The following is a 13456-nucleotide window of genomic DNA, read 5'->3' as shown; positions in this document are numbered from 1 at the left end:
CGACAGATGCAGATCCGGGACATCTTTGTAGCCCACCAGGGAGCCACCACGGCACTAGGTTTTGGATTTTGAGTCTTAGTTTTCAGTTTTCAGTTTGAGTTTTGAGTTTGAGCTCTTGAGCTCTTTAGCTTAACATAGCACTCAGCAAGGCCCTAGCGCGCCCTTTGCTTCAGCCCACAGGAGAGAGAATAAACAGGCCAACCTGGGTCTATTGAACCCGAGCAAACTAACAGGTGTGCCAACCTGTTTATGCCAACCTGCTCTCAGGCAACACAAGGCCTATAAATAGATTTTCCTGGTGCTGCAAATCTGTTGCAAGGAGTGCCGCAGACCTGCACAAAACACCCAGAAGTTGTACCTCACCTCCGCCAACTGCACCTGCCCATCCTGCAAGCCTTGAACAAGCCTCTACAGTAGGCAGATGATGCAGGTAGACCCTCCACCCGTATCCAGGTCATCTAAACCCTTTCTCTTCCTCACATGGTGACTCACGGATGGGTTGTGACCTCTTCTAACAAGTTATAACTATGCCTATTTACTCTACTTTTATTTATTTCAAGCAAACATATTCTGAAATATAAATTTGGTATTATAGCACTCCAATTCTTGTCAAGAGAACACCATGAGGTTTCATCTTCTATTTAAATCATACCAACAACATTTTCAAACAGGCCCCAAAAACAATTTAGCTCAAGTACTACACAAACATTTGTCTCACTTAACAACCCACTTACTTCTTTCAGCATCTCTGACCTTGTACATTAGATCCTCAACTCTGTGAATAAAGCTTTCCTCGTCAGAATTTGAGCTGCTTTCCCTCTGCGAATAAAAATCATATCTGTCTTTAAATAACGCTTCGTCTTCTTATCCACCTTAGCATTTCACAATCTTCTAAAATAGATACTTACATACATAACAATATTTCTGCTCAACTTAAATTCTGACAAATACAGTAGAAAAAACTGATCACGCATCATAGGTGTATCATGCATCATTAGTGTATCCCACATCATTGATGTCAACAGCGAGCTTCCTTGTGGACAATTTGCATAGATTACACAATACAAAGCCAATAAGGCAGTCGATATGCCCAAAAAATGTCAGCACAAGCAGTCTAAGTTTTCAATAGTCTCATCAAACCATTGAAATCATACAAGGGAGTTGGGACACTGTCCCAAACTTGCGAAGTCTCCAATAAATCCAAAAATAAACATTTCAAAATATGGTCTGTCGTGCACGGGGTGAAACGTCCATAAGAACACATATGGTCTGTAAGGCTAGGGTCAGATCAAGCATAAAACCTGTAGGATCGATTGAGAGAGAGAGAGAGAGAGAGAGCAGGTAGCAAAGCGTTGCACAAGTCTTAGCCGTCACGTCAATTGAACTTGGATAACGGAAAAAAAGAAGTACAAGGTACTGTTGGAATCGGAGTCCTAGTGTGTGTGGTCCTAGTGTGTGTGGTCCTAGAGTCCTAGGAGTGTCCTACAGTTGTGTGAGTGTGAAGAGTCTTCATCTATGAGGTGTCTATGTGGGAAGATAAGGCTTGCCCAGCCTATAAAAGAGGCTCTGTACTTGCTGTGATCAATCAATCAATCAACATCAGTTCGTGCCTCAGCTCTTGTCTCCAATCATGTGTCTCTCACCCTCTCCCCATTTTCAACAGTTGGTATCAGAGCAGGTCTTCCCTGACTGAGCTCTTGCTGACCCGAAGCTGCCCACGCTGCTGCTCCAGCTCTTGCCCACGCTGCAGCTCCTGCCCACGCAACTGCTGCTCTACGCTGCACCTCTCTGCCCACGCTGCTGCTCCTGCAACAGTCGCCATTCAGCCCGCAGCAAGCAGCAAACAAACCCGTCATCCTGCGGATCTTCTGCCCGCTCCTCTGTTCGCTCTTCTACCCGCGTTTGCTGCCCTACCTCGTAATCCTACCCGCTACCTCTCTCCTCCGCTGGGCCACTCTAGTTCCACTCTCTTCTCCTCTCCTTCCTCGAAGCACTCCCTCTTCTTCGTTTGCCTCTCCACCTGAGCTCCTGCTCTTTAGCCTCAGCATCAGTGTACAAGAGCCCGTATTAGCCCGGACCTATGCCTCTCCATTGACCAGCAAACAGGCCGTACGGACTGTTGCGCCGTACAAACAGGCCTACTGTCCGTACAGCCAGCCTTGAAATGTGCGCTATCTTCTGCAAACAGTCCGTCTGAGATATTCTGCCTGCTCTCATGCGACTGACGACCTTGTGAGGGCCGTGGCTATTGACTCGCACGTCGCAGCTCTTCTGGTTTGCAGTTCACACTTCCGTGCTGATCTGTGTTGCCCACGCTTCAGCAAACTGTTCCGCCTTTTGCTCAGCTTGACTGCCCTGCTGTTGTTGGAATTATAGATATAATTCAGCAGTGACCAATGTAATATAATAAGTTAGTTAGGGGCACTTTTCCCTCATTTAGAGGTTTTTCCCCCTAACTGCAGTTAGTTCACTAACTATGGTTAGTGACTACTAAGGTTTTGTCACTATGACAAAACCTTATCCTACTCACTTTGTGTAGTACTCTTTTACACTCTATTTTGCAACTACAGCTTCCTAGCTTTCGACTCTCTCACTCTCTCTAGCTCTCACTCTCTCCATTTCCTTCATTTGGTATCAGAGCAAGGTTCAAGAGCGTTGCGCTCCTTGCTCCCTTCAGTTCCAACATTCAGCCTCGACTTTCAGCCTTCGCCAATCTGTCCGTACAGTCCGTACGACTGTACGGAATTCTGACGCCGTACAAGTGTCGTCCATTGACGTACATCGCCGTACACGAGCTCGCCGTACAATTTCGCCTGCCGTACAGCTCCGAGCTTCCGTACATCGACGTACCACATCCGTACCGTCGTCCGTGAAGTGCCGTACACCGTACGCCGTCGTACATACCTGTTCACCGTACATCGTCGCCATACATCGTGAAGGCCGTACAGTTCCGTGAAGTACCGTACACCGTCGCCGTACAACTCCCGTACATCGACGCCGTACCGTATTTGTACCTGTTTTTCGTACAGGTTATCATTCCTGTATAGTCTACGTACCTGTCGACGTACTAGCCGTACAGTGCCGTACAAACTGTACGGCATTTCCGTACTGTATTCAGTACAGTAAATCTGTACTGAATCTGCTTCAGTACAGCAGCAGGTACCTCCTTGGTTTTGTACAAGAGAACTAGCAGGTGATCTTTGGCAGGCTAATTTTGCAAACAGCCATTGTTTGGCTAAGTATTCTGCGAGTATATTTGGGGCATTTTGCATATTGCAGACATTGCAATCATTGTGCAATTTTGAAGCTACATCTGGAGAAAAATTGGAGATATAGTCTGAAATTTGGGGCTTTTGTATTAAAATTGCAGATTTGGGGCTTTTAGCATTTTTACCCCTTTCTGGCTGCAATTTCTAGCCACAAATTGGGGCTTTTGTGTTTGGAGAGCATTTTTTGGAGTATTCAGTACATACTGCCTTTCTTGGAGTGTTTGGAACACTTTTGGCAGATTTTGGAGAGTGTTTTATGCTTGGACAGATTTCTGACAGCTCAAGTGCAGAAATCTAAGTTGCATATACAGCCCGTGCTTGGGTGTGTTTTTTTGGGAGTTGTGCATTTTATTCCCAGTAAGGGAATTCAGCTTTGTATCTGCTTCAATCTCTTTCTCAGATATGGCCCATCAAAATCAGAATGAGTTCCAGTTCGGTGGTCTTTCACAGGAAGACAAATTGGATGGTACCAACTACTCCCTCTGGAGTTTCATGGTACGTAATATTCTGATTTCTCGCAATTTATGGGATTATGTCAATGGGGATGAAATCCGACCAGCAGATATTGCACCTGCTACCCCTCCTCAGCAAGGAGGTGGAAGAGGTCGTGCACAAGGTGCAGCTGCAGGACAAGTTGTTGGTGCAGCTACAGTCAATACTCCTGAGCAAAAGAGATGGGATTCACGGGATGCCTTAGCCTTGTCATGCATCTCTCTTTCAGTGAAAAGATCAATCATTCCGCATATCCGGTCGTGTAAGACCTCCAGGGCAGCGTGGGATATTTTGGAAAGCATGTATGCAGCACGGAATGATGCCAGGGTATCTTTTTTAAAAAGAGAGTTGAGCAATACACATATGGAGGAGGGTGACTCCATGTCAGCCCACCTCACTAAGCTACAGGATCTCAGAGAGCAGTTGTTAAACATAGATGAAATTATTCCTGATTCAGAGATGATTACAACCACTCTGAACTCTCTTCCTGAGTCTTATCTCAGCTTTCACACTTCGCTGAATTTATCATTGAGGGGGGGTGCAAATCCTCTTTCTTTTCATGAGTTGATAGGACTTCTGCTTCAGGAAGAGCAGACCAGGAAAAATTTGGCTTCACGTGCAGGTGAACAAGCCATGCTCTCAAAGTTCAAATCAAAAACAAAGGGACAGGCAAAAACAGCAACAAATCAGCCTTCCAGTGGGTCAGGACAGCCTTCACAAAAGGCTAAAAGTGATGCAAGCAAGCCCAAAAAGAAGGGTTTTTGTCACTACTGCAAAAAGCCAGGTCATCACATAGCAGAATGCAGGAAAAGGATTGCAAAGGAAAAGAAAAACAGCTCAGGAATAGCTGTTTCAGATTCAGCCCCTTGTGCATCTGATAGTGGGGATGCTGCAGCCAACTTTGTTGGTCAAGATTATGCCTTTTTATCTTGCATTTCTGATTCTAGGTTGGCTGTTCCAGATGCTCGGGATAGTACAGCCTCTTGCAGTGATGATACATATGCTTTTTTGACTTGCAGTTTTGACTCTTCTACAGATGCATCTGCTTTCAGTGTTGATGAAACACTGAACACATGGTATTTTGACAGCGGTGCATCCAAGCACATCACTTCGAGGAAGTGTCTTTTTACTTCCTTGCATCCACCTCCTGTTGGTAAGAAAGTCACTTGTGCCAACAACTCCTCATATTCAGTACGTGGCATAGGAGAAGTTGAGCTCACTGCAATTGATGGCTCAATGTTCAGACTTTCTGATGTCTTATATGTGCCTGGCATAACCAAAAATCTCCTTTCAGTGTCCACTCTTAACAGAGGGGGATTTCAGGTCATCTTTGAGGATGACAAATGTGCTGTCCGGGACAGGGAAGCTAACTATGCCTTAATGTTATCTGGTACTCTGCTGCGTGGGCTTTTTCAGCTTGATATTTTTCAGAAAAGAGCAGCTCATGCTTTGGCAATTTCTACCCCTACAGTTGCCATGCAAAATGCAGAATTATGGCATGCCAGATATGGCCACATGCACTACAACAGCTTAATGACACTTCAGAAATTTTCAATGGTTGATGCATTGCCACCTCTTGAGATACCTCCTCCACATACCTGTGAAGGGTGCAATTTAGGTAAAATGCATAGATTTCCCTTCAAGAAGGATGGTTCAGTTAAAGCTGTTCGCAAATTGCAGCTTATACACAGTGATGTCTGTGGTCCCATGAGGACTCCTTCATTGGGTGGTCATCTCTACTTTGTCACATTTATTGATGACTACTCCAATTTTACTTGGGTTTATGGGCTGAAAAAGAAATCTGAAGTGTTCACAGTGTTTAAACACTTTTCAGCCATGGTTGAAAATGAAACCGGGCTCAAGATCCAGACATTACGCACGGATAGAGGTGGGGAATACCTATCTGCAGAATTTGATGCTTTCCTCAAACAAAAGGGTATTGTGCATCAGCTCACAGTCAGGCTGACCCCTCAGCAAAATGGCAAAGCTGAGAGGAAAAATAGAACCCTCATGGAGATGGACAGATGTATGCTGAAAAGCAAACACATGCCTCATAAATTCTGGTTAGAGGGTTTGATGTGTGCCAATTACATTTTGAACAGGGCTCCCACTAAGGCTTTAAAAACAAAAACTCCTTTTGAGGTCTGGAATGACAGGAAGCCTTCAGTGGATCACTTCCGAGTCTTTGGATGCCTTGCCTATGCACATGTGCCAGTTGAATTTAGGCACAAATTGTCAGATAAGGCCATCAAATGCATATTTGTTGGATACAGTGCAGAAAGCAAGGGGTATCGTCTCTACAATCCTGCTACACGCAAAATCATTGTAAGTAGAGATGTGATATTTTCTGAAAATTCAGCTCACACTCAGGCTGATTTTCAAATGCCTTCACCTTCAAAAGATGTCTTTCAAGGGTTGCTACCCATTGCTTTGGGTTCCCCTGCTGATTTTTCTGATCCAAATCAGAATTTACAGCAACCTTCAAATGCTTCAGTTCCGCCACAGGATGTCATGCCTCCTCCACAGGCAGTGGAACAAGCGGTGCAGCAAGAAATTGCAGACATACATGCAGCAAAAACAGTCCCAAACTGCCTGTTACAGACTCTCCGGGAGAGTAAACTTGATGCTCCGTTACCTGGCAGGACTCGCAGTGCAGCAAGGCACATGGAAGGTGCTAATTCCGTGGAATCAGCATATGCAGGTACTCTCCTTGATGAAGAAGAGCCTGCCACATTTGAAGAGGCACAAGGTAATGTGCATTGGATGAATGCCATGCACGATGAGTTGCAGTCCATTGCAAAAAATCAGACTTGGGATGTTGTGGACTTGCCACAGGGTAAACATGCTATTGGCACACGATGGGTATTTAAAGTCAAACGGAAGCCAGATGGCTCCATTGACAGATATAAAGCCAGGCTGGTTGCTAAAGGCTATGCTCAGAAAAAGGGCATAGATTATGAGGAGACTTTTGCTCTTACATCCCGGATGACTACCATCCGATCAGTAATTGCAATGGCTGCACATTTTGAGTGGAATGTTCATCAGTTGGACATCAAAACAGCCTTCTTAAATGGGGACTTGCTGGAAGAGGTGTATGTCAAACCACCTCCGGGTTTTGAAATTACAGCAAATGCACTTCAAGTCTGCAAGCTTAATAAAGCTTTATATGGGCTGAAACAGGCCCCTCGTGCATGGTATGCCAAGATACATGCCTTTTTGACCAGCAAGGGGCTGCACAATAGTCCTACTGAGAGCACCCTCTACATCAAGATGGATGGGGGGGAAATATTAGTCATCCTTCTTTATGTTGATGACTTACTGCTCACAGGGTCCAATGACGACAAAATTGCAGATTTCAAAACTGATTTGCAGACCCACTTTGATATGTCAGATTTGGGGCTGCTTCACTTTTATTTGGGGATCCAGTTCTCTCATGAGAGACGTGGCACTGTTATGTCTCAGTCCAAGTATGTTCAGAAACTTTTGGACAGATTTAACATGCAAGAGTGTAAGCCCATATCTACTCCTATGGAACCGGGGCTGAAACTCACAATGCATGATGCAGGAGAATCAGTTGATGCCACACTTTACAGTCAAGCTGTTGGATGCCTCATATATCTCTGCAATACTAGGCCTGATATTCAGTTTGCAGTATCTCAGGTGAGCAGGTACATGCACAGCCCCAAAACTATGCATTGGCAGGCAGTTAAGCGCATCTTCCGTTATTTGCAAGGCACCAAGTCTTTTGGCTTACTATTTCCCAGGGGGGGTGACTTGCAGATGCATGCCTACAGTGATTCAGATTGGGCTGGTGATTATGACACTAGGCAGTCCACTAGTGGCAATTGTTTCTTTTTGGGAAAATCTTGCATTTCATGGCTGAGCAAGAAACAATCTACAGTGGCTACCTCATCATGTGAAGCTGAGTACAGGGCAGCTTTCACAGCAACAGTTGAGTGTGTCTGGCTGAGACGTTTATTTGCTGATCTTCATCTGTCTTTGGAGGGTCCTTCTCCAATTCTCATTGATAGTCAGAGTGCCATTGCAGTGGCAAAGAATCCAGTGTTTCATGCTCGCACGAAGCACATTGAGGTTCACTATCACTACGTCAGAGAGAAGTTGCATGCAGGAGAGATCAGTATGATCTTTGTGTCCACACATGACAACGTTGCAGATATTTTCACCAAAGCACTACCACGTGAGAAGTTTGAGGCATTTCGCAGTGCCCTGAACTTATATCCGTTTGGTGATTGATCAGCCTTGTACATGACATTGGCACTGCAGGGGGGTGTTGGAATTATAGATATAATTTAGCAGTGACCAATGTAATATAATAAGTTAGTTAGGGGCACTTTTCCCTCATTTAGAGGTTTTTCCCCCTAACTGCAGTTAGTTCACTAACTATGGTTAGTGACTACTAAGGTTTTGTCACTATGACAAAACCTTATCCTACTCACTTTGTGTAGTACTCTTTTACACTCTATTTTGCAACTACAGCTTCCTAGCTTTCGACTCTCTCACTCTCTCTAGCTCTCACTCTCTCCATTTCCTTCAGCTGTGAACTCGGAGGTATGCTGCACTATCTTGCTGCCCGTGTCAAAATCGCCGCCACATTTGGAGGGGATTCAGACCGATTTGAAGAGCAGCTTGTTCCAGCCCATTTTTGAGCTCAAAACCCTAAATTGCGCTTTTCAAGAATTTTGCCTCATTTTGGGTGAATTTGTTGGGGCTTTTATGGTCTGAAGCTTCCCTAGTATTGCTAGAACACTATGCTCTAGGAAATTTTGAAAAGCCCCAATTTTCTGCAAACCCTAATTTTGCAGCAACCCAGGGCTTTTATGTCCTGTGTCTTCCTTTGGCATAATTGAAGCTTCTACCATGTAAAATTTGGGCCTTTTTTGAAATTTGAGTAAACATTGTAAGAGATTTAGACATTGGCTGTAATAACAGCTAAGACCTTCCCACCAATGGATAGCATAAAAAACTCCTCGTTCATCGAGAAATTCTCAGGAGCAATTTCCCAACTTGGCAGACGAAACTCCGGCTTCTTCTTATGCGAGAAGGGATATGGAATATCACCAATGGCAAGGAGCCAAAACCCCAAAGTGATGATGCTAGAATCAATTGGTGGGAGAACCAAAATGATAAAGCAATGGCTATCATTGGCCTAGCTTTAGCTGACAACCTTATCCACCATGTGGATTTTGATAAGACTGCACATGACGTTTGGGAAAAATTAGAGAATTTGTTTGGAAATAAGATCAATAATTCCAAAGTATTTCTCAAACAAAAACTCTTCAAGCTCAAGATGAAGGAAACTGAAACCCTCAATGTGCAATCTTGGGTCAACTCTCCAACAATTATCTGCCATCCGAGCCATTGTTGAAGATGATGATCAAGTTGCTGTACTTCTCTCAAGTATTGAAGACATTTCCAAGTACAATGAGATCCTTGCTGTCCTAAGAGTCAGCCGCAATATGAGCTTTAAGGATATGGTAGCTCATCTCATTGATGAGAACCGTAGGCTTACAGAGAAAGCAGAATCTTCCTTCGAATCTAGCAAAGCATTCTTTCTCAAGAATAAGCCCAAGAAGAAAGGAAAACCTCTTAAATGTAATTAATGTCAGAAACTTGGCCATCCAGAGGATCGTTGCTTCAAGAAGATGGCAAAGGTACAAGCCAAAGAATATGCCAATCTGGTTGCGGAGCAGAGCGAGGACGAAGACGATGTAGCTACACCTTCTGGACCTGAGGAACAAGCCTGCACTGCTGCTGTTTCTGGTCTATCCCTCCATGAGGTGATAGATGAAGAGTGGGCTTTCTAGAGTCATGTGTGTTAGGTACTCTGCCTTGGGTAGTCCCCCTAAAATGATGTAATAATTTGACATTTTGTGTGTCTTGTCCTATAAAAGGCTCCACTTATTTCCATGTACCCAGTTAGGAGACAGGGGGGTTGTTATGTCTTTCCTTCATCAGGCCTGGCCGAGTTCCAGGATGTTGGTGTACTCCCTAGACCTATGAGTTGGTCATGCATCCATGCTCAGATTTGAGTCTCTGATCACGTTGACACCTAAGCCATGAGAGTGCTTGGTTCAACCTCTGAATTATGCTCAGCTGTTAGCCTCTGAGATTGCCTGGGATGCACAGTCTCGAAGATGTCATAGTTTCTCACCCTAGCTCCGAAGGGGGGTTTGTTGGAATCGGAGTCCTAGTGTGTGTGGTCCTAGAGTCCTAGGAGTGTCCTACAGTTGTGTGAGTGTGAAGAGTCTTGAGGCCACTTGTGCCACCTCATGTGGTAGGTGTAATTCCTCCCCTAGATTATAGGATCTAGATTCTCTTGTGTGTGACCTCATCTATGAGGTGTCTGTGTGGGAAGATAAGGCTTGCCCAGCCTATAAAAGAGGCTATGTACTTGCTGTGATCAATCAATCAATCAACATCAGTTCGTGCCTCAGCTCTTGTCTCCAATCATGTGTCTCTCACCCTCTCCCCATTTTGAACAGGTACAAGTACCTAGACCTAGGACTAAGTGTCCTAGGTGTCATATAGGACTAAGTGTCCTATGTGGCCTAAAAGGCACTAACACTACAAGTGCCTATATTTATGCCTACAAGGGCACATACCATGGCCTCTAGGGCATCACTAGAACCACCAGGAGATGGCCTACATGTAAGATTTGGGGAGAGAGAGAGCAAGAGAGTGAGCTGAGAGCTGAAAGCTTGAGAGCTTAGTTGCAATAGAAGAGTGTAAGTGTGATACAACTGAAAGAGTGAGATAAGGTTTTGTCGGACAAAACCTTAGTAGTCACTAACCATAGTTAGTGGACTAACTGCAGTTAGGGGAAAAAACCTCTTAAAGAGGGAAAAGTGCCCCTAACTAGCTTATTAAATTACATTGATCACTGCTGAATTATATCTATAATTCTAACACCCCCCTGCAGTGCCAATGTCATGTACAAGGATGATTAATCACCAAACGGATATAAGTTCAGGGCACTGCGAAATGCCTCAAACTTTTCACGTGGAAGTGCTTTTGTAAAAATATCTGCAACATTGTCATGTGTGGACACAAAGATCATATTGATCTCTCCTACATGTAACTTCTCTCTGACGTAGTGATAGTGAACCTCGATGTGTTTCATGCGAGCATGAAATACTAGATTCTTTGCCACTGCAATGGCACTCTGACTATCAATGAGAATTGGAGAAGGACCCTCCAATGACAGATGAAGATCAGCAAATAGACGATGCAGCCAGACACATTCAACTGTTGCTATGAAAGCTGCTCTGTACTCAGCTTCACATGATGAGGTAGCCACTGTAGATTGTTTCTTGCTCAGCCAGGAAATGCAAGCTTTACCCAAAAAGAAACAATTGCCACTAGTGGACTGCCTAGTGTCATAATCACCAACCCAATCTGAATCACTGTATGCATGCATCTACAAGTCACCCCCCCTGGGAAATAACAAGCCAAAAGACTTCCTGCCTTGCAAATAACGGAAGATGCGCTTAACTGCCTGCCAATGCATAGTTTTTGGGCTGTGCATATACCTGCTCACCTGAGATACTGCAAACTGAATATTAGGTCTAGTGTTGCAGAGATAAATGAGGCATCCAACAGCCTGACTGTAAAATGTGGCATCAACTGATTCTCCTGCATCATGCATTGTGAGTTTCAGCCGTGGCTCCATGGGAGTGGCTATGGGCTTACAATCATGCATGTTAAATCTGTCCAAGAGTTTCTGCACATACTTGGACTGAGACATAACAATGCCACGTCTCTCTTGAGAGAACTGGATCCCCAAATAAAAGTGAAGCAGCCCCAAATCTGACATGTCAAAGTTGGTCTGCAAATCAGCTTTGAAATCTGCAATATTATCTTCATTGGACCCTGTGAGCAGTAAGTCATCGACATAAAGAATGATGACTAAAATTTCCCCCCCATCCTTCTTGATGTAGAGGGTGCTCTCAGTAGGACTATTGTGCAGCCCCTTGCTGGTCAAAAAGGCATGAATCTTGGCATACCATGCACGAGGGGCCTGTTTCAGCCCATACAAAGCTTTATTTAGCTTGCATACCTGAAGTGCATTTGCTGTAATTTCAAAGCTTGGAGGTTGTTTGACATAAACCTCTTCCAACAAGTCTCCGTTTAGGAAGGCTGTTTTAATGTCCAACTAATGAACATTCCACTCAAAATGTGCAGCCATTGCAATAACTGATCGGATGGTGGTCATCCGGGATGTAGGAGCAAAAGTCTCCTCATAATCTATGCCCTTTTTCTGAGCATAGCCTTTGGCAACCAGCCTTGCCTTGTATCTGTCAATGGAGCCATCTGGCTTCCGTTTCACCTTGAAAACCCATCATGTACCAATGGCATGTTTACCTGGTGGCAAGTCTACGACATCCCAAGTCTGATTTTTCTGAATGGACTGCAATTCATCGTGCATGGCATTCATCCAATGCACATTGTCCTTTGCTTCTTCGAATGTTGCAGGCTCCTCCTCATCGAGAAGAGTACCTGCATATGCTGATTCCACTAAATTAGCACCTTCCATGTGCCTTACTGCACTGTGAGTCCTGCCAGGTAATGGAGCATCAATCTTACTCTCCCTGAGAGTCTGTAACAGCCAGTTTGGGACTGTTTTTGCTGCATGTATGTCTGTAATTTCTTGCTGAACCACCTGTTCCACTGCCTGTGGAGGTGGCAAGACATCCTGTGGCTGAACTCAAGCATCGGGAGGTGGCTGTAAATTCTGATTTGCATCAGAAATATCAGCGGGGGAACCCAAGGCAATGGGTAGTAACCCCTCAAAAACATCCTCTGAAGAAGAAGGCATATGAAATTCAGCCTGAGTGTGAGCTGAATTTTCTGCAAATATCACATCTCTACTGACAATGATCTTGCGTGTAGAGACGGTACCCCTTGCTTTCTGCACTGTACCCAACAAATATTGTAGAGACGGTACCCCTTGCTTTCTGCACTGTACCCAACAAATATGCACTTAATTGCCTTATCTGACAACTTATGCCGAAATTCAACAGGCACATGAGCATATGCAAGGCATCCAAAGACACAGAAATGATCCTCTGAAGGCTTTCTCCCATTCCAGACTTCATAGGGAGTTTCAAAGCCTTAGTGGGAGCCCGATTTATAAGAGTTCTATTTTTCCTCTCAGCTTTGCCATTTTGCTGAGGGGTCAGCCTCACTGTGAGCTGATGCACAATACCCTTGCCTTTCAGAAAAGCATCAAAATATGCACACAAGTATTCCCCACCTCTATCTATGCGCAATGTCTGTATCTTGAGTCCAGTTTCATTTTCAACCATGGCTGAAAAGTGTTTAAACACCATGAACACTTCTGATTTACGCTTCAGTCCAACGACCCAAGTGAAATTGGAGTAATCATCAATAAAAGTAACAAAGTAGAGATAACCACCCAATGATGGAGTCCTCATGGGACCACAGACATCACTGTGTATAAGCTGTAATTTTCGGACAGCTTTAACTGAACCATCCTTTTTGAAGGGGAATCTGTGCATCTTGCCTAAAATGCACCCTTCACAGGCATGTGGAGGAGGTATCTCAAGAGGTGGCAATGCATCAACCATAGAGTGCTTCTAAAGTGTCATCAAGCTGTCGTAATGCATGTGGCCATATCTCGCATGCCATAATTCTGCATTCTGCATGGCAGCAGT

General features: G+C 44.5%; 1 protein-coding gene across 4 annotated transcripts in view; it reads right to left on the bottom strand.

Annotated features, from left to right (window-relative positions):
* SS4 (starch synthase 4) overlaps window positions 1–13456 on the bottom strand; it is a 153403-nt gene that overhangs the window by 125216 nt on the left and 14731 nt on the right. For all 4 annotated transcript variants that reach the window (XM_087383530.1, XM_087383531.1, XM_087383532.1 and 1 more), the window contains one exon: window positions 735–819. In XM_087383530.1, the coding sequence (XP_087239656.1) occupies window positions 735–819 (85 nt within the window). The remainder of the gene's footprint in view (window positions 1–734; window positions 820–13456) is intronic.

This window comes from Dipteris shenzhenensis, chromosome 13 (assembly GCF_047967505.1).
Source record: "Dipteris shenzhenensis isolate YYH24624 ecotype China chromosome 13, Dip_SZ_1.0, whole genome shotgun sequence".
Lineage (NCBI taxonomy): Eukaryota > Viridiplantae > Streptophyta > Polypodiopsida > Gleicheniales > Dipteridaceae > Dipteris > Dipteris shenzhenensis.
This window is presented reverse-complemented; position numbering and strand designations above follow the sequence as displayed.